At 42.7% G+C, this 22,331-nt stretch overlaps 1 protein-coding gene across 1 annotated transcript; it reads right to left on the bottom strand.

The window, feature by feature from the left end:
- Positions 1-676: 676 nt before the first annotated feature.
- Positions 677-22,270, bottom strand: LOC144591609 (uncharacterized; the record flags this gene model as incomplete). The annotated part of the gene is made up of 8 exons (XM_078395666.1): positions 22,144-22,270; positions 17,243-18,362; positions 8,226-8,337; positions 7,687-8,119; positions 2,947-3,138; positions 2,165-2,245; positions 1,919-2,031; positions 677-735 (listed from the first exon to the last, which is right to left on the bottom strand). Coding segments are annotated over exons 2-8 (2,022 nt in total), but the record flags the coding sequence as incomplete, so codon positions are not given.
- Positions 22,271-22,331: the final 61 nt, after the last annotated feature.

Below are 22,331 nucleotides of genomic sequence, written 5' to 3'. Positions count from 1 at the left end.
GAAATCAAAACACAAGCAGTTAAACTGCTTGGAAAATGCATGATGAGACTTCAACATTCATGGAACTGCAGCATTTTGCAGCAAGTTCCAGTCTGTTGACTGTTTGTACGTGTGCAGCACTCAAATTCTCATATAGTAAGTTATGTACACTTTTAGTGCTTGTAAAGTGTACTATCATTTCCTTTAGTATCGATAATATAGTTATGTTTTATTGAACTATTCAGGATTAATTGTTCATAATTAATCTCATCAGATTGCCGATTGTTCTGATACATTCCATCACTGAACGTAATGGCCAGATTACAACTTGCTTCTCAGTAGGTGAGCACCATACTCAATTTCTGATATATTTTGATGACTTGTGTCCATTATCCACAGGCAGTTGGCAGAACCAGTGGCAGCCTTAGTATGGTTAGACACCTTGGGAAAGATTAAAAACCATTTCAACACTTCCCGCATAAACATGGGGCATTGGCCATGTGACACTCCTTACAGATATCTGTTTGGTTGGAAACATCTAACAATGTTGTGCACTTTCCATGAGCTCCGGTCTATATTTTTAATTGCCACAGCTATTTTGTACTTATTATCATAAAAGTATCCAGCCACCATACTTATATATTACACGTTTAATTCACCTTGATTCTAACTTCAGCCTGGTACCGAGGAAACTTACCTTGCTGTGAAGGTCTGAATTTAAAAGCATAATTGCACAGGTGAGCGTGTGCACAGCATCTACGGAGAACAAGGAGCAAACGTTATAGGATCAGGCAAGCTCTTGTCTTTGATTTAACTATCATTGTGCTTTTTAATTTCAGGTTAACATGCAATATAATTGGAAGCCGAAACAACAATTGACAACTGATCCAATTCTCTGGATGCTTTCAAGAGAGAGTTAGATAGAGCTCTTAATGATAGCGGAGTCAGGGGGTATGGGGAGAAGGCAGGAACGGAGTACTGATTGAGGATGATCAGCCATGGTCAGATTGAATGGCGGTGCTGGCTCGAAGGGCCGAATGGCCTACTCCTGCACCTATTGTCTATTGTTCATTTTGCTGGCATTGCCTTGACACATCTTGAATAAACAGGAATTAAATGGAATTATAATTTCTGACTGCTGAAACTACTTGGATATGGAAATGGTTTTGCATCATAATGCTCGGTGAAACTAGACATGGAAGGCATTGTGTGCATTTTCACTGTCAGCCTCAATTAATATTGGGTCTCAGGCTTCATGTTAATAATCTCAAGGTCTCCAGACTTCTACAGTTGTCCATGGACTGCTTGCTGCAGTGCTGGGTAGGCAGTTGCAATGGCCCATAGTGTTCCCGCTGAGCAAGCAACTCTCTGCCTTCTGACTGTAGATTAAAGAGTCTTCACTGTCATTGACAGTTTCAGTGGGTGTATAATGACAAGATAACATTTGCATGGGTCAAATTACAAAAAGGATATTGAAACTGGCAGTTGGCCCTTTTTGTCATTTTGAAGGATCTCGTTTTACTTTATTGTCAAAAACACCTGTACAATCTAACACATTTTCTATGTTTTCCAAGCACGACAGGTCAGAAACTTAAATTGGGCCACTGGCCCTATTTTCCACATAGATATCAGTCATAGATATGTGCTAATTTTACCTTCATGTTTCTTATTGATAGATTAGGTTTAAAAGAATGACTGCTCTTTTTGTCCACAACAAAGTAAAAAAAAACTAGACACACTTGCCTGCTGTTTTAAAATTAGATGGGAATAAACTACATACAATATTTATAACAGATGACAACCTTGTGGTTAAGTTATTGGACAGCATATTTATTGGACAGCCACGTGATCTCAGTCTGGGCCCATCTGGATAACACAGTGAACCCGAGCAAAAGAACCCGTACTGTGCAGTGAGGCTGCCCCAGGTAGTTGCCTGTACCTCTACTGTGAATAATGTCCTGGTTACAATGTTGGAAACGATTGGAGAAGCATTGCAATACTCGCTCCCGTTCCTGACTCTCTCCCGTCAGGGCTAATGCCAACAGGAATTTTCTATGGACAAAATCAGAAAAGAATCTCACAAAAGATGCACATTAATATTGTCATTAATAGCTTATTAAATATTTTTTAACAAAATAATATTCGACCAATAACAAGTTCAAAAGATATGCAAGACACACCCTACCTTAGTGCCTGATCGAGGGTCATCTCTCGGAAGTCAAATAGTTGAAGGTATTCCTCAGCTACCATCTGACTGAATTCAGTACTAAAGGATAAAAAGGAGAGAAATCTGAGAAGTTTGCTTCAGCTTCTTCTGAGTAGGGTGAGTTTGGCAAATAGTCTTAACAGATTTGTTAATTTAGCCAAAGAACCTTTGTGTAGACAAGCATTGTCAATGGTGGTAGAGTAGTGAATGTATTTCTGCAATTCCATCAGACGTATTAATAGAGGCATCAGCTGACTTATTTTAAAGGTCATCAATTCAATGCAGTTCAATGAAACTTGCAGATAAAAAGAGTAAACATGAAAATGTTAAGAATCTCTACCTATCAAGAAATGTGGCTTTTTATATGTTTCAATAGCTTTGAGTTTACACTGACATTAGGAATGATTTCCTGCAGGTGGTTAGACTCAGTACGGGACAGAAACCGACCTTTCACCCACCACGCCCATGCCAACCATTTTTCCCATCTACACCAATCCCATTTGTCACCATTATGATAGTGTCTTTCTATATCTTGTCTACTTAGGTGTCTGTCTAAATAATTACTAGTAGGTGAATCTGATTCCATACATCATTTGGCAGCATGTTACAGATATCAGCTACTTTCTGTTAAAAAAAACTACCCCTACATCCTTCCCCCCTCCCCCCCTTTAAATATCCTACTTTCCACCTTAAAACTATGTTCCCTTGTGTTTAAGAACCCGTAAAGTATTAATTCTTTCATTATCGTGTAATGGACATACTTCTTTTCTATGTAGGGTGCGATATCCGTCTTCTTAAATCCATCCAGATGGTAGAGTTTGTAAGCCAAGCTAACGGCAACTTCTTGGTCTGGTTTATTCCCATTAGCCAGTAGACCTACAAAGTCCGTTGTTTCACTTGTGAAGTTTGTTTCTGGCAGAATTTGAGGTTGTTGCTTGCTCTGAATGACATCGCTGTATCAAGACAAATCAAATAACAGTCTGTTAAGAATACAAAGCGCTGTAATCACGTGGTCTCCTCCTCTTCCACCATCATTTCAGCAGGGGACTGGAATAACCCCACAAAACTTCAGGCCATCAACATTTTAGGAATAGGAAAAATCTTTCAGGCCTAACAAACCTATCAGCTACATATTCTGTAATTCCTTTCTTCCCACAATAAGATCTCCAAGGTTGTCTTACACCATTCATCCCCTTCACTTACCTTCTCATTGCTATCCTTATTTCCCATCTCTTTCAGATTTCTCATCTGCAGATTGGATCTGATGAGAATGGATCACAGATCATCATTCTCCCAATCAGTATTCATGCAGCAGATAGACACAAAAAGCTGGAATAACTCAGCGAGCCAGACAGCATCTCTGGAGAGAAGGAATGAGTGACATTTCGGGTTGAGACCCTTTTTCGGACTCAGGCTGAAGAAGGGTCTCGACCCGAAATGTCACCCATTCCTTCTCTCCGGAGATGCTGCCTGTCCCGCTGAGTTACTCCAGCTTTTTGCGTTTAGCTTCGGTTTAAACCAGCATCTGTAGTTCCTTCCTACACAGTATTCATGCAGAATGACTGGCAGTAAGTAGTCTTGCATTGGCTCAAATGGGCAAGCATAATTAGCTGAGACTTTGGTTTCTAATCTCTGATTAGGAGGCTGGCCCTGAAGTGAATCTCCCTTTGGCAACATACTATAGAATAGCTGATCAGAGCAGAGGGAAGCGACTGCTTTAATTGTTTTTGTAAGTCGCTGCTGTATTATCTATATACTTAAACTCTCGTTTGTTTGATGGTTTGTTCCTGAACTACAACCAAAACGGTACACGATAGCATGACAATTTTAGGCCCGCCTTACTCACCATCGTCCCTTTGGTGCTAATGGAAGAAGTTTCATTGAAATTAGTGTTCACATTTTAAAGTTTAAATGTATCTCCTAGGGAGGGAGGAGGAGGGGGGAGGGGAGGGGAGGGGAGGGGAGGGGAGGGGAGGGGAGGGGAGGGAGGGAGGGAGGGAGGGAGGGAGGGTGGGTAGGTAAGTAAGGGGGGGTTCACATATAAAGCCCTAAATGGACATTCCCCCCCCATATCAAAAATCTTCTAACCCCCCTCTCTAACTCCAGGTCCCTCAGGTCGGCCGATTTGGGGCTACTCACTATCCCGCGGTCTAGGCTTACGCTCAGGGGTGACCGCGCTTTTGCGGTTGCAGCTCCGAGACTGTGGAACAGCATCCTTTTCCCCATCAGAACTGCCCCCTCCATCGACTCCTTTAAGTCCAGGCTCAAAACCTATTTCTACTCCCTAGCGTTTGAGGCTCATTGAGGAGGCGCTGTGAACTGTTTTGTATGTGCTGTTATGTTTGTGTGCCACTGTATGTTTCTTTTTTTTCCTTAGTAACTAAACAGATGTACAGCACTTTGGTCAACGTGGGTTGTTTTTAAATGTGCTATACAAATAAAATTGACTTGACTTGACTGACTAGTACTTGTTAAAAGTACCATCTATCACAACTATTTTATTGATACAAAATAACATTGTAATTATATCATCAAATATTTTAAGCTTAAAAACTGAATCACGACACACTGCGTCACATACCCTTACATGGCACCTGGCAGCGGGGGTCAAATACTATTAACAGGAATATCTCCCGGTGGCTCAGCACTTCAACTCCCCCTCCTATTCCCAATCTGACCTTTCTGTCCTGGGCCTCCTCCATTGTCAGAGTGAGGCCCAGCGCAAATTGGAGGAACAGCACCTCATATTTTGCTTGGGCAGCTTACACCCCAGCGGTATGAACATTGACTTCTCTAACTTCAGGTAGTCCCTGCTTCCCCTCTCTATCCCCTCCCCCTTCCCAGTTCTTCCACCAGTCTTCCTGTCTCCGACTACATCCTATATTTGTGCCGCCCCCTCCCCGACATCAGTCTGAAGAAGGGTCTCGACCCGAAACGTCACCCATTCCTTCTCTCCCGAGGTGCTGCCTGACCCACTGAGTTATTCCAGCATTTTGTGTCTACCTTTGATTTAAACCAGCATCTGCAGTTTATTTTTCCTACACAGGAATACTAATGCTTTCTTTATCTGAATAGATGTAATAAAACTAAGTCCAAGCAGTTGTAGAAGCTTGGACTTTTGCAACTTTGTGGCCGGCAGCCTATTGATTGCACAAGATGCAGTCAAGCAAATGAATAGGAAACCTCACTGTTTGTCTTCTAATGGCCCTCTGGTAGCAAGATAAATGAGAGCAAGATAAATGGCACAACACCAACATGATAATAGTGCCCAAAAGCTTCCATATAAAGGTTATGTGGAAGCCGCTGTTATGATCCTAAGATGCCCAAGAAACAGGTAATGACTTCAGAGCTGTTGAGGAGGAGGTGAGGAGGGGAGGAGGGGTGGAAGGCTAGAAAGAAACGATTGGACAAGCAGCTGAGCGTGCAGGTGCCAGAATGGCATTAGATAGATAGGGCATCGTATACTGTAGTTGCTTCAGGTTTAGGAAATCCTGGCTGTTTTAAATGCAAAGCCAGATAGTTCAACTCGCAACTTGGAGCATTACTGAGGAAATCTTGTTCAGTGAAGAATGAGTGGTAGCCAAACATAATTTGTGTTCAATTAAAGCTCAATTAAAGATAAATCATAAAAGTAACTTTTAAAAATAAAACACAACAGTAAAAGATATCGTTGCTCTATTTGCATCGGTAAACAGGAGTACTGAATATTATTTGAGGTGGAGATTTGTTCCTTTCGTTGGACATGAGAATTGGGTGAATGTCATTGTATCAATGTGCTTGCCTATCTCCTGTTACCCTTGAGAAGATGATATTCAGCCACTTTCTTCAACACTACAAACCATGTGATGAAGATATTACCACTATGTTGTGCATTCAACATTTGGTCCAATGATGGTGAAGTGAAGGCATTGTGTTTCCGAGCCACGTTGATGTGGGATGTGCGAAGCTACAATCCTGCAGGTGTTACAATTTGTCTTCTGGGTTATAGAGGTTATAGACACTGCAGTTATGGTGCAACAGTGATAGAAACATAGAAACATAGAAAATAGGTGCAGGAGTAGGCCATTCGGCCCTTCGAGCCTGCACCGCCATTCAATATGATCATGGCTGATCATCCAGCTCAGTAACCTGTACCTGCCTTCTCTCCATACCCCCTGATCCCTTTAGCCACAAGGGCCACATCTAACTCCCTCTTAAATATAGCCAATGATCTGGCCTCAACTACCTTCTGTGGCAGAGAATTCCACAGATTCACCACTCTCTGTGTGAAGAAATGTTTTCTCATCTCGGTCCTAAAAGACTTCCCCCTTATCCTTAAGCTGTGACCCCTGGTTCTGGACTTCCCCAACATCGGGAACAATCTTCCCGCATCTAGCCTCTCCAACCCCTTAAGAATTGTATATGTTTCTATAAGAGATGGATTGATTGTTTGAAAGAGTGGATGGGGTGCTAATCAACTGAATGATTCTTTCTAGATGTTGCCAGACTTTGAGTGCTGCCAATTGCAGAGTATTCCATAACAGAGTTTATCAATGGATGAAAAGCTTTGCAGAGTTAGGAGATGAATCATTCACTGTAGAACACCTGCCCCGACCTGCTCCTATACCACACAGCATGTGCCTTTTCTGGTCAGTGATGCAAGAATGTTAATAGAGGAGATGGTACCCCCTCTTGTCTGTATCCCATCAGTCACGATGATGGAGGAGTTCGAGGCATTGGCTGGTGGTTTTGAGTGCATGGCTATGTCAGAAGATTTGTGCTTGTCTGAGGAATAACTAGTTCAGTTTCTGGACAAGTCCTTATCTAAAAGAACTAGAAACCTGTTAGGAAACTCTTCTGCAATAAGTGGTTGGGGTTTACAATCCAATATCAATTAGGTTGATGGACTTGCATCCAGTGAAATGCACAAAATACATTTACAATGATATTTAATGGAGAAAAATAAATGCAAAGACATGACTCTAACTCACAAAGAGCTGGGATACACCCAGTGGGTGGAATGATTTCCTTCTATTATGTGCAGGAAGGAACTGCAGATGCTGGTTTAAACCGAAGATAGACACAAAATGCTGGAGTAACTCAGCAGGACAGGCAGCATCTTTGTCAAAAGGAATGGGTGACGTTTTGGGTCGAGTAATTACAAGTTCTAGGAAGAAGGGTCTCGACCCGAAACGTCACCCATTCCTTCTCTCCAGAGATGCTGCCTGACCCGCTGAGTTACTCCAGCACTCTGTGAAACGTCACCTATCCATGTTCTCCACAGATGCTGCCTGACCCGCTGAGTTACTCCAGCATTTTGTATCCTCCTTCTATTATGTACAATTCCACATTCTCAATTTATGGTTATAATTTATGTTAAATTATACATACCTTCAAACATATATAGTTTGTTACTCAGCTCATTTCATAATGGTAACAGGTAATTATTTTGTGCTAACCAATAATTATCCAGCCATTGCTAAGTGCTACCATGCTAAACAAGTCAGCTTGAATTTCCTTACTTGTCAATTCTGATGTCTGCGATTTCTCCATTCGTATTGTTCTCCTGTTCTCGAGGGGAGTCACTCAGTTCCATCCCTTCAATGTTTTGATCAACATTATCATAGATGTTATTGATTGGTCTTTTCTTTTCAGTTATTGTGCGTTCTAAATGTTCTTGGTCTATGGGCAATGCTGTACGGTTGTCAATGGGTTTGCTCCACATCTGCCAATCTGCTTGGTTCATTTCCTGGCAATCGCAGAGTGATGCTTTTGTATTCACTGAGTTCCACATCTGGCTGGCTGTTTCTGTCTCAGTAGAAGCATCTTGTTCTTGGTAAACATCATCTACGTGATCCCTGAAAGTTTCTATCATTGATGTATGCTGATTGTCAGAGAAAAGCACATCTTCAGAGAGCGCTGGGATGTAGCTGGTCAGGGTGGTCTCTTTTACATCTCGAGAGAGCAGAGAAATAATTAGAGGCTGCTGGGAAGAACAAGGAGTATGAAAACAGTTCAGATGAGAAAATAAGAACCAGCAGGATGGGATGCAAATACTTACCAGCAAATAGTGCTTCCTTGGGATTGAAATAATTGGGCAAGGATTCTTCAATGCTTGTTATTTTCAGCTCTTTGGAGGATGATTGATTTCCAAATGAAAAGTAGCTGGTGTCCTACAGCACGAGAAAAGGCCATCAGTTACATGTGACCAATTTTTATCTGTGTCTTAACGAGCTCCAGAATCCTGTGCTGTACATCTTAGTCTCATTTCTCTGCTTGATCTCTTTATGGAAAAGAGAACAACTGTTGTAAAAGAGTAAGGTGTCAATTTACATAAATATTTAGAGAAGACTGCTCTGATAATTCAGTGAACTGAACCACAAAGACCTGGAATGACCCGGGTGATCATCCATCTGTGCTCTTGTACAGAGACGGCTCTGAGCACTCTGGACAATAAGTGAAGCAGGGGTGGGGGGGGACGGGACTTTTGATTGCTTTTCTTTAGCTCCTGGTGAAATGAGTTCCCACCAGGGCACTTGTAGATACATTTCACTTAATCGTCTAGTTTTATGATCCGTACTTAGCTAAGACACAAAGTAAGAATTGGTTTTAAGAATGGACAGATTGGGATTATTGACTCAAGGCGAGTTTTTGAGAGGTCTGCCTGAGCAGGTGGAAGGTTGTAACTTCTCCAGCCGTGTTTGAAAGTATCCTGTTCTACCTAGCCGCCAAATGAAGATCTGTAATCTTGCAAGGGGTGGCCTATCTGAAACCCAGAAGCATATTTGCTTCTGACTAGTTCGAGAGCCGCATTGGTTTCTCAGGTGAGGTTGAAACTTTGTAGAGAACTCACGATAATTTGTATAAACCGGAAATGGTGCCTGCTTTGTGAGGGCACAACTACCCGAAACAACCTTGTCGGTAATATATATTCATACATATGCATACTCTAAACAAGATAATAAGCGGCTTGCTTTTAACTTTCCACCTGCCTGGTTTGGACACAATGAATGAAATCCAGAGGTGCAAAGTTTGTTCTGGTTTGCTTTCCTTTTCTGCGTTGTGTGGATGCTGCATTGGTTCACAAGTATCACACAGCAACTGTGCACATTTCTAGTGATAGTCATTTCAGATCTAACATTTATGGGGGTGTTAGCAGATGCAAGGCTAGAGGTCGACATAAAGATGTAGAGAGGACAATGTGATTAAATGTGGGAGAGGATGATTTGCAAACCGGTAGAGAAGCAGGAAGCGGGGAATGGGATTGATGGGATTGCTCTGCTGGTGAATGGGAGGGCAGCATGGTGGTACTGTGTAGCAAGCAGCCAACTAGGACGCGTCACCCATGGTCAGCCATGACCGAGGGGGGCTAAGCTGTGACCGAGGGGGGCTAAGCCGTGACCGAGGGGGGCTATGCCGTGACCGAGGGGGGCTATGCCGTGACCGAGGGGGGCTATGCCGTGACCGAGGGGGGCTATGCCGTGACCGAGGGGGGCTATGCCGTGACCGAGGGGGGCTAAGCCGTGACCGAGGGGGGCTAAGCCGTGACCGAGGGGGGCTAAGCCGTGACCGAGGGGGGCTAAGCCGTGACCGAGGGACGGCTAAGCCGTGACCGAGGGGGGCTATGCCGTGACCGAGGGGGGCTAAGCCGTGACCGAGGGGGGCTAAGCCGTGACCGAGGGACGGCTATGTCGTGACCGAGGGGGGCTAAGCCGTGACCGAGGGGGGCTAAGCCGTGACCGAGGGGGGCTAAGCCGTGACCGAGGGGGGCTAAGCCGTGACCGAGGGGGGCTAAGCCGTGACCGAGGGGGGCTAAGAGGGGTGGTACTGCCGCCCCATAGCTCCAACGGTCGTGTTCAACCCTGCATTCTACCTGTGGGGGGGTGTGCACATTCCCCCTATGACTACATGGACTGTTCCTTTGTGCTCCGTTTCCATCCCACCTAATCCTATCTGCCCGCACATTGTGAATTTGTGGAATTCTCTGCCACTGGAGGCAGTGGAGGCAAATTCACTAGATGAATTTAAAAGAGAGTTAGATAGAGCTCTAGGGGCTAGTGGAATCAAGGGATATGTGGAGAAGGCAGGCACGGGTTACTGATTGTGGATGATCAGCCATAATCAGAAATTAATGACAGTGCTAGCTCGAAGGGCCAAATGGCCTCCTCCTGCAGCTATTTTCTATGTTTCTGTTTCATATCCTTCTATTCCCTGCCTCCTTATTGATTGTCTAAAGCAGATCAGCCATTCTCTTATTAAATAGTGGAGCTTGCCCAAGGCCCACTCCAGGTCTGCAAGGCCTACTCCAGGGCTGCAAGGCCTACTCCAGGTCTGCAAGGCCCACTCCAGGGCTGCAAGGCCTACTCCAGGGCTGCAAGGCCTACTCCAGGTCTGCAAGGCCTACTCCAGGGCTGCAAGTCCCACTCCAGGTCTGCAAGGCCTACTCCAGGGCTGCAAGGCCTACTCCAGGTCTGCAAGGCCTACTCCAGGGCTGCAAGTCCCACTCCAGGGCTGCAAGGCCCACTCCAGGGCTGCAAGGCCCACTCCAGGGCTGCAAGGCCTACTCCAGGGCTGCAAGGCCTACTCCAGGGCTGCAAGGCCTAGTCCAGGGCTGCAAGGCCTACTCCAGCTCCTGATTCACATACGTCTTTATTTCATATATCTTCAGACATCGCCTGCAAAACTCTCATATCCTCTTTCAACGTCAAAGTGACTTCTTCCTTAATCACAGAGTTTACTTCCCCCCCTCCCCCCCCCCCCCCCCCCTGTTATTGGTTTTCTTTCTTCCTGTCCACCGCATATACTTCCCACACCATGACCATTATGCAGCCAAGTCTCTGGGACGTAACTGGTCAGCTGAATTTGCACTTACATTCCATTCCATTCAATCCTTGCTGTAGGGAATGGGTCACACAGCATTAAGGGTCCTTTGTCCTCTCCCCACCTCCTCGTGTCTATTTTAACTTCTTCAAATCTTTCCCTTTACCATTATCTATTTATCATTTAAAACACAATTTCTGACTACTGCTGTATGTAATGTTTGCCCTCTTTTGCTAGTTTTCATTTCTCGTAACTGTTCTATTTATCCTTGTACTAGATCTAAACCTGTTCAAGTTGACCACCACAGCTGTGTTGGTCCATCCTGTACATTGGTGATGCCAGTGATGGGTTGCCTTTGTTTTCATGTTACAATGGACTCGACTACCAACAGGGCAGGGTCTGCGCATTTCAGGGCACCTCATAACCTTCTGACCCAGGCACCAGGTGTAAAAGCATCAAGTCTTGGTCCAGGGAAGTCCAAGACTTCAGGAGTCGGTAAAGGTTGCCGTTGGTTATTCACTGACTTCAACAATAAACAGAATCTTAGCTCGAATCAAAGCAGTTTTACAAATTGCTCTTTCCAGGATCAGCTGCAAGGAATTGTTTTTGATGAAACATTAGCCATGTTCATAATAACCTATCCTGACCAGCAAACCTTATCTACAGGTTAAATGGAATTGCGTTATCAAAAGGCCCAACATTGAATGGAGTGTCTTCAAAGGGATCCCCATTTCACAACTTTCTGTGAAAAGGACAGACTGTGTAAATTGTTCACATTGTCAGCTAACAATGTTGTAACCTACTGGAGCAACTTGGCCAGGCACAACTAAAAGAAAGATATGAAAATGAAATCTGTGTTTCAGTGAATGGTGATAGGAAGTGGCGGAGGTGTGTCAGGATTGAGCCCAGCTTGCTGGAGCTGCGTGTGGCACAGTGAAGCAACATGGACTGCAACCATCCCACCATCCCAGTGACCCTGGCGTCTGGTACTGTCTGTATGATGTTTGTATGTTCACCATGTGACTGTGCGGGGATATTCTGGGTTCATAGAATCACTGAATCATACAGAGATACGAGACGGTACAGGCCCTTCAGCCCACTGAGTGGGCACTGACAATCAACCACCCATTTACACCAATCCCACATGACTCTCATTTTCAATACTCTCTGCATTTCCATCAACTCCCGTCAGATTCTATCATTCACACACGCACAAGAACCAAAATAGAGCTGCCATTTAACACACCAACCTGTACACCTTGGTGTGTAGGAAGGAACTGCAGATGCTGGTTTATACTGAAGATGGACACAAAATGCTGGAGTAACTCAGCAGGTCAGGCAGCATCTCTGGAGAGAAGAAATAGGTGACATTTCGGGTCAGAACCTTTCTTCAGACTTCCTTTTCTCCAGAGATGCTGCCTGACCTGCTGAGTTACTCCAGCATTTTGTGTCTATCTGCAGACCTTGGTGTTGTGAGAGGAATCTTAAACGTCCAGTGGAAACCCAAGCGGTTACAGGGAGAAGGTACAGACTGCACCCATGGTAATGGTTGAACCTGGTCTCTATGAGGCAGCTGAGACCGCTCACAGTGCCAACGGACCTCCCACATCGAAGCATTGCTGGTTGACAGATTCATTAGCTGTGTAAATTACCCTGAATCTAGGTCGATGGGTGGGGCAAATTCAGGTGAAATGAATGGACATAGAAGAGAAAATAGGCTTCAGGAAAAATAAGTGGGGGCATGGATTGCTCTTTGGCACAACGTACATGTATGGACCAAATGGCCTCCCCCTGTGCTGTAAGGGAAAGTGATTCAGGGTTCACATTGTAAACCTCTGGGTACTTGCCTTCACACCCAGTGGATCAGTCTTGAAAACTTCCAACAGCTTCAATAATATTCCATCATCATATACAAATGTTCCTCCCCTTCCCTTTCAACATTTCAACAAAATCACTCCCTTCAAAACCTCATGTCCTGCTCTTCCACCCCTGCCTACTACTACTATTTATCCCAGTCAGACTTGGGTATGTCCCACAAGCAAATGGTTAGTAACACACGACACAGAAAAGACACTTAATCTGCCACATTAAGTCATCTGGTCTCACCCCAAGAGAGCTATCTCCTTCATTCTTTCCATCTCTCATTCCACCTTTTCAGCTACCTAAATATAATGTTTTCTCCCTCCTTAGTTCTGATAAAGGGTGCCAAACCCAAAACTTTAACTGGTTCCCTCTTCACAGATGCTGCCCAACCTGCTGAATGTTTCCAGCATTTTCCGTTTTTAAATAAATTAAATTTGGTACTTTATGCTTGAATTTCAATTTTCTGATGCATATTATTTCTTAAATAGGAAAACAGGTCAGTCTATTCTGTCATTACATGAAATATATGCGTTTAAAGTATATTTTTGGCAACAACTGCAGCAATGTTCAGCCATAACCCTACCACCATGCGGTCTGCCTGTTCCTGTTTCTCGTTACTCATTGGCTTTAATTGGTCACATACAGTAACCCGTGGTGTATGTAACCAGCAAGATCTTTATTAAAACGAACCATGATGCTTTCTGTTAGATCAAATATTACATATTTTCACTTCTTTACAAATATAGTTAAAGAACAAAGCACTCAACGACACAATGTCGAGATACCGAGAGGCCAAATATCATCACCTAGGGTGAGATTTCACTCCAACCTGTTTAACAAGGTTGTGCAAGGCTGCTGTAAATTGTGGTTTGTGGTGCTTAGTGGCTTCTGGATCACAGTTACACAATTCCTTAAATTCCTTCAAATACATCCTTCACAATGATAACATTCTAAGCCCAGCATATTTATTTGGCACAAATCACACACAACACTGATTTAGACAAAAAAGCTGCAGTAACTCAGCGGGGCAGGCAGGCAGGCAGCCACTCTGGAGAGAAGGAATTGGTGATGTTTCGGGTCCAGACCCTTCTTCAGACTGAATCTTTCCCATTTTTATTTAATGTAGGACCACCTATAATCATAATACATAAATGGAAAATACCTGATCCAGTTCCTGAAATATCTCAGTCCAAAGTGCTTTTCTCGTGGTTGTGAGGATGTGAAGTTTGTCTCTGATAGAATGGCTCTGGAGGAGATGCTGAGACCACTTCCTACAGAGGCCCCAATGGTTTTCCTGCCCCTCCCTTACCCAAGTGCACAGGGCTGCCCGCCACCCTGGTGTTTCTCCCAGCCATCAAACGCCGTTCACCAAAGTTTATTTCACTAAAGGGGCCACCAAGAACAAAGTGGGGGGGGGGGGGGGGTGAGAATGAAGAGGGACTGGGGGGAGAAGTAAGAGTACTTTTTTGAATACTTTAGTAACTTTGTAGGCACTCTTTACGTGACAACTCTTGCAGACTTGTTCTGCGTGCAAACAAAGAATCTCACTGCACCAAGTACACATGACAATAAAGTATCAATCCATCAATCAAATCTGGGGGCTCTCTCCATCTCTCCCCGAGCCTTCTCCTCCACACTGGTGTCAGGTTGCCAAATAGAATGTGCTTTAAGACTGAGTTATTATAAACTGCATGCAATTGAGTCTATTCCTGTTAGCAACACCACAGGCCCTATGTTCAACAAACGCATCGTAAATGTAACCCTCTTGCCACTTTTCAACATATTTTGGCCAACTAGGTTATATTTTGTGAAGGGTCTGATCGAGTGACAATCACGTTGTTGTGCTTCAGACACAGGATTAAGTCTGGTTTCTGGTCAGTGGTTTATAAACCTCGCACCTAGTAAACCTCGGCTGCAAATATTCTCATTGACGAGGCACACCATGAAGGACTATTTGTTTTAATCATCTGCTCCCTTCAGAATAATCTCAGAATATTCAACGTCTTTGCAGCATTAAAAGCTCTTTAACCAGACACAGAGTGGGAGCAGCTCGATGGTGTTTGTGACCACAATAAGCTTTGATCAAACTCTGTGCCTTCAATCAACCACCTGTTTCCATCTCCATAACATCGAGGTATCGAGGCTGAATAAAGGGGGGAAAATTAAACATGTCGACAATGGACTGTAAACTGGGGAGGCCCAGGAGTGGAGGGACAATTGCAGTAGAGGGAGGGGGTACTTGTAAATTAAATTAGGGGGCAAAGAGGGTCATGGACTATCACTGGCAGACAAAGTTAGGGAAAATCCCCAAGCATTTTAAGTACATTAAGGGAAAGCGACTAACCATGAAAAGAGTAAGATACGTTGACCAAAGGGACAATCTACACATGGAGCCAGACAATGCATGTGAACACTTCACTTCTGCTCAGCAGGTTTGCAACATTAAAAAAAACACTATATTGTAATTGTAACCATCAGCCTATTTACAAAGAAGCCAATAGTTTTTAAATAACAGAAACAGGTTATCCAGTCCATGAAGTGTTGGCTGGTGTTTTACACGTTGGAGATCTAATTCTATCGCCCATTCTTCATCCCATCTTACCTCATTGCTATCTATGATCCATTCAGTTCATCCTTAAATGCTGATATCCCTCCTTCAAACGCAAAATATGTATTCAAGACCTCTCACCTTTGGTAAGAGGTTTCTCCAACTCTGATTCATCTATTATTTTTATTCCCAATCCTCCAGCATCAGTCTATATCTATCACCCCCTTCATTATTTCAAAACTCTTCTTTCATAACCTTTCACTACTTGAAATTCCCTGTAATCTGTGTCAGTGATGATCACCCAATGTTTAAGGTTTTCTTTGCATTTATCTTTGCTCAGTATTATTTCTGTTGTGTTCTTGATAACAAACACCTCAACATCCTTCCTATGATGCTGAGACTAAAATGCCCAGCCTCTGTGGTTTTACAATCATGTAGATTCACCGTTGCATCTCGATTCTCGATCATTTCCTGACACTATTTCTCCATTTTGCTTTTGGCTGACAAATAAGAACTGAAGACGAAAGGAAGTCAAGAATTGAACATGAGCGATGTGGTTAGAATGTCACAAAATGGAAACTACCAAGGGGGGTAATCAACCAAACTGGCTCGACCAGTCAGCAGGGCTTATCACGACAAGACATGAGCTGATCAGAACACTGTAAATGATTTGTTTAACAAAATGTTCCCTTCTGAATTATCATTAAAGAGATAAACAATGAACAATTCACTAACTGGAGCTCATGCTGAGCAGGTTTGGGGTATTGATCAGCAAATCTAAAATCTTTCATCCAAATGTTGCCAGTTAACTATGCAGCAGTGTCCAAAGCAAACGCATATTATGATCTGAACAATGTTGGGTAAAATTCAGTAAGTGCAGTTTAAAATTCTATAAATGACTCACATGTTGAGTGTATGTGTAAGAGTAATGCAGAGCCAGTAACAGAAAGCTGGGACTGGGTAGCCTGGGAGTTCCCTAATGGTAAGAAACTCAAAATTACAGAGCCTTGACACCTTGTTGATAATGGATTATCTGCCTGTTTTATTCAGAAGCTGCTGGTGTGAGAATCATGTCCATATTCACTCTGTGATGGGCTGGATGTGCTTCTGCCAGATGGTGGCCAGGTTCATGTTGTGGTCTCAGGGCTTTGCAGTTTATTGGGGAGATTATTCAAGCGAGTGTCAAATACTCGTTCCTCTATCACGTTGCCGCAAAACCGAGCAACACTGGCTGCCGCCTGAACCCAGTACAGGCCGCCTTGTTTGAGGAGCAGTTGATCAAGTGGATGTCCCTCATGTTATATTTTCTGGCACCTCCAATCTGCAAACTTCAACTATCATATCATATCATATCATATCATATCATATCATATCATATCATATCATATATATACAGCCGGAAACAGGCCTTTTCGGCCCTCCAAGTCCGTGCCGCCCAGCGATCCCCGCACATTAACACTATCCTACACCCACTAGGGACAATTTTTACATTTACCCAGCCAATTAACCTACATACCTGTACGTCTTTGGAGTGTGGGAGGAAACCGAAGATCTCGGAGAAAACCCACGCAGGTCACGGGGAGAACGTACAAACTCCTTACAGTGCAGCACCCGTAGTCAGGATCGAACCTGAGTCTCCGGCGCTGCATTCGCTGTAAAGCAGCAACTCTACCGCTGCGCTACCGTGCCGAACTATACTTCAATTCCCACTATACTTTGGTCCAATATCACCAGAGATATAATACCATGAAACAACATGTGAAACTGAGGGCTGAGTTCAGGTTTGATGGGGACCTCAGTGGTCAATGTCCATCTCGATACCTCCAATTATAAAAAGATTCCATTACCTCACTCTGTGTTAGTTGGTTGTTCCATTCCACCAGCTCCTTGTGCACTGAAGGAGTGTATGATGGTAACGTGGATACAGAATCATCTGTGCTGATTAAACAGCAACTCTCTGCAATTACTTCCTCGACCATGTGGATTTTCAGTTCACTGCCCGATGGCTCACAGTTCATGGGCATCACCACTGGATCCGCGTTACTCCTTTCACCTAACTCCTCCTCACTTGTGGCAATATCTGTGGTCAAAATTGGAATAAACGCTTGGTTCTGATGCCAAATTTCTTGTTGCAAAAAAATAACATCTGATGGATCCATAATCATTTCATCAGGAGTCGTGGCTGTATCAGACATTTGGGCAAAATCCTCAGATCTATCCCTCAGCATTTCTTCATCAGTTTCCTCATGGATAGATGGCGTTAAAGGCTCTGTCAGACCACGGCTCTCGATAGTCATCCCATCAGAAGCATTAAATAGACATTCAGTACTTTCTTCAGAACAGCTTCCAGTTTCATTGGTCCTTTTGGTCAGTAATACAGCTTGTACCCATGGTGTAGATCCGTTACTTTCCAATGAACTTGTGCTTTCTGATCGATTAGAAGCATCTAATTTGTCTTCGACATCCCCAATAAACACAATATTTGTTTGCTCAGTAGAAAACGTTTCAATTTGTCCAGAATCTGAATTCTCATTCAGATCTGAATTTTCCAAACTAAAACTCAAGATTGAACTTTCGGCAATAACATTATAGTTCTTATGTTCTTCATCAACATTATCCGCATAGCTGATGTCACCTGGCTCCATTTCATTACCCAGATCGGCTGAGATCTGAAATAGGTTTCTTGCAAAGAGTGTATCGTCATCTTGTGTCCTTGGCTCTGAAAACCTTAATAAGTCGGAGTTATCGCTATGGAGAGGAGCTACATCTTGTGCACTGATTCCATTGTCTTCATCAATGTTGTCATCGCCTTCTGCAGCGTCTAAACCTTTTGAGCAAGATGTTTGTTCCATGTCAATCAGGAAATCAAAATGATCCATCTTCAAATATTAAAGGGAAGTTGCAACAGATCCGTTGCTAATTTCAATGGATTCTGCAAAGTCGCAGCCAGCTATTTGCCATGATGATCTGCAAAAAAATATAATTTCAATTATTGCAAAATGACTGGTAAATGTTTCAATTTGTCCTGAATTATGGTTGCATAAATATTGCCAAAAATTCTCACATTTTAAGATTTTGCACAGGTTCTAGTAATAAGATCTCCATAATAATAATAATAAGCATGGATAAAATGGAAGCTCACAGAGTAGAGGATTCTAAGGGCACGGGGCTCTACAACGTGAGGACCTAAACCTAAGGGGAGAGTTCATAAGTTCATAAGTCATAGGGGCAGAATTTGGCCATTCAGCTCATCGAGTCTATGCCGCCATTCAACCTTGGTTGATCTATCTTTCCCTCACAACCCCATTCTCCTGCTTTCTCCCCCTAACTTTTGACACCCTTACTAATCATGATCCAGTCAATCTCTGCTTGAAAAATACCCAAGGTCGGCCTCCACAGCCATCTGTGGCACTGAATCCACAGATTCACCACCCTCTGGCTAAAGAACGTCCTCCCCATTTCCTTTCTTTACGTCTTTTTATTCTGAGACTGTGCTCACTGGCCCTAGACTCTCCGACTAGTGGAAACATCCCCTTCACGTCTACTCTAGTGAGGCCTTTCATTATTCAGTGGGGTAAGGTTTAAGAGGGGCATCAGTGGCAACGTTTTCATTGCGTATCTGGAATTTAGCTGCCAGATAAAATTATAGAGCAAATACAATTAAGACATTTGAACAAATCTATGGATAAAAAGGGTTTAAAGGACGATGAGTAAATGGCGCAAGCCCAGTATGTCAACTTGGTCGGTGTGGATAAGGTGGGCTGAAGTACTTTAAAGATCCACCATTCTATGAGGAGACTGATGAAGGACAACTATCACATTGTTGTACGAGTCCGCAGTGAATGACATTTGAGTGTAAATTGTTCTATTTAGTGCAAGTCAAGATATAGGCCACATTTCTCCTGACCTTGTGGTTAAATAACTCCCTTCTTAAGGCAATGGCTGATGGTACCTATATATAATCTGAAGAAAATAGCATTGGGAGGACACACAGCTATTTTATTTATTTGCTCAGTAAATGGAACATATGAAGTGACTTTGTGTCTAGTGCTACATAGATGCACCACAAAGCTCAGTCCCAACTTTACAGCACCTAAACATCTGCTCTTTCAAACACATTTTACAGCAGTCGATGAATATTTCAATTTAAAATTAATGTATGACTAGCACAAAATGAGTTCCAGCATTTGACTGCAGGTTGGGTCCGAACTGCACAGAAAGACGTCACAAATAATGTGGAGATTAATAATGCCAGTAAAATAGTTAAGTAAAAGTCATTGTCTTTCTGCTGACTGGATAGCGCCCGACAAAAGCTTTTCACTGTACCTCGGTATACGTGACAATAAGCTAAACTAAACTAGCTTAGTTTGGAGACACAGTGCAGAATCGGGTCCCTTCGGCCTACCGAGTCCGCACACTAACACATTCCTATTACTAAGGACAATTTACGCATACACCAAGCCAATTAACCTACAAACCTGTACATCTTTGGAGTGCGGGAGGAAACCGAAGATCTCGGAGAAAACCCATGCGCTCATGGGGAGAATGTACAAACTCCATACAGACAGCACCGTAGTCGGGATCGAACCCGGGTCTCTGGCGCTGCAAGCGCTGTAAGGCAGCAATACCGCTGCGCTACCATGCCGCCCAAAAATAACTAAAAGAAAGTTATTTTTGGTTAAATAATAACTTGCATAATATATTTTACATCCTTAGGTTGTCCTGATGTCCTGCCAAATAAGTATTTAAGAAATGCAATCAAAACTGCAATATAGAAATCTACTATGCTTTAAAGGAATGGGAACATTTTCGTTGATGAATGGTTTGTAATATTATTAAATGCTCAGTAAAGAAATCCAAGTACAGGTCACAGAAAGGCAACATTGGATCTTAAGTATTAAGACCATATCTGGCAGAGTTTATCTTGTTGACATTGTATTGAACAGTTTTTATTTTAACATAAAGAGTTAGTGCTAGATAGTGTAAAGTTGTAGTAAATTAAAAATACAAGCTATAGAATTAATTTAATTGTGGTACGGAATGCTCAAATAAAAATATTATATCATCAATTTTCTTCAGGAATTACTTCAAATAATGTCCTGATAAAACTTACAGCAGAGAATTCCTTGCACTTTCTTCACCAGGTGACCTCTGTTCTCGTCCTATCTGCCTCCATGGCCTTGCCCCTTACCTTGCGGTATTCTTTCATTTCAAATATTTATCCAGTTTTTGTTCAAATGATGTCAACCTTTGCTGCAATAGCATTTTGTGATGAAACATTCCGTTCCTCCAGAGCAAATTCCACTAACTGTTGTTTATTTATTGTTAACTCAGAGTCTCTGCCTTGTTGTTACTGATTCATCAGTCTGTGCAATTGCCTTTCAGTTTCCATCTCCTCAAAAATTATTATAACACCCTCTATTAAAAAATGCCCCTAAGTTTTATTTTAAGAGTTCTGCCTTTTATGTTATCTTTATACTTACCACTAATATTTATATTCTCATTATTGTGTTTCGTTGGCGTTGCATTTTAATCTTATTGATCAATAATATAATTGTAAGTTAGAGACTCGAATACGTGCTGATACAAGTATGTAAAGTCTATGCTTTATGAAGATTTAATGAATGTTGGGTATTTGGGCCTTTGTTTGTGCTTGCATCATCACCAACAATGGGGAGTGACTTTTTGATTCTGGCATTAGAAGTAAAAAGTGCTGCTCACTTGATTGAGAATGTGGACCTGTTTTAGGAATGGGGGCAATAAAGTTTTCATTGTTGAGGTACCGTGACTTTAAGCATGTACCTCTATCAAGGTAAAATATTGCAATTGTACTGGTAATAACACCACTTCCCACAATATAAAATAATGTAAAATCACACCCCTTTATAGATGATAGGAGATTGTAAAAAAAACAACTTATTTCAGTCTACACCACCTCTTGTTTGGTGTTAACAAGGTGTCATTTCACTTCCTGCTGAAGGTAGCCTCCATTTCTGTCCATTGCTTCAGCATCACCATGAATGAATGAGTACCAGAACAAGTTAAAGTTGCACTTGGTTGCAAATGCAGTAAAGATAAGGTTGGTTATTGGTTACTGTGTTAGTTATATTTTCTTGGTCTGAGGAATAGATTAAGTGGGTTTTTTTTTTACAATGGGCATTTCTAATCATTGTGTCAAAATATTAATTAAATGTCTGATTTCAATAACATGTCATTTTTAGTTTGATAACGTTGTCTTTATGCTTGAGAACTTTAAGAAACACAGAAAATATTTAACTGAGAATCCCAGACAGAAACTGGATTGTGCTCTGTAATTAAGACATAATATTTGACCATTATGTGTTGGAGAAGTACTTGAATAGCAAGGACTTGTTTCAGGTCTGACTGTGGTACACGGGGATTTACTGAGCCGGAGCCTCCTGACAAGACGCCTACACATCGGGACCACCTGTCTCAAAAAATTAACCCACATGCGTGGTGAAAAGTGGCGTGGAGAATGCCTCTGTTTGCAATAAGCCAACTTGAACACAAATTAATTCTATTTTTACATCTAACATCGTCTGTGTTTAGTCCACAAGGGATTGGATGAGATGTGTCTTATTAACATTGATAAAAGACTCCACAAACAGTATTTAAGCTGAGACTTCCTAAAATAAGCAAGCCAACTAAGCCATCTATAGCAACCAGGCCTTGCTTTTGCATGAACTCACTGATTCGATCAGGTTTGAAGTAAAGTTTGTGAACTTACCCGCCAGGCTTCCCATTTGCCACTGCCTCTGAATGAAGCCAGCTCCTTGAGAACTTGCCCAGTGTTGTTGCCCACAGACAGGGGGTGGTGGGGGAGGACAGAGTTACGACAGAGTGTTTATTCTGCCCTATTTTCCAACAAACTCTATTTTCTTCAAAGTCTCTGCTCAAGTTGACACATGCTCACTT

This window comes from Rhinoraja longicauda, unplaced genomic scaffold, assembly GCF_053455715.1.
Source record: "Rhinoraja longicauda isolate Sanriku21f unplaced genomic scaffold, sRhiLon1.1 Scf001218, whole genome shotgun sequence".
Lineage (NCBI taxonomy): Eukaryota > Metazoa > Chordata > Chondrichthyes > Rajiformes > Arhynchobatidae > Rhinoraja > Rhinoraja longicauda.
Note: the sequence above shows the minus strand (reverse complement) of the source record. Positions and strands in the feature narration are given on the sequence as shown.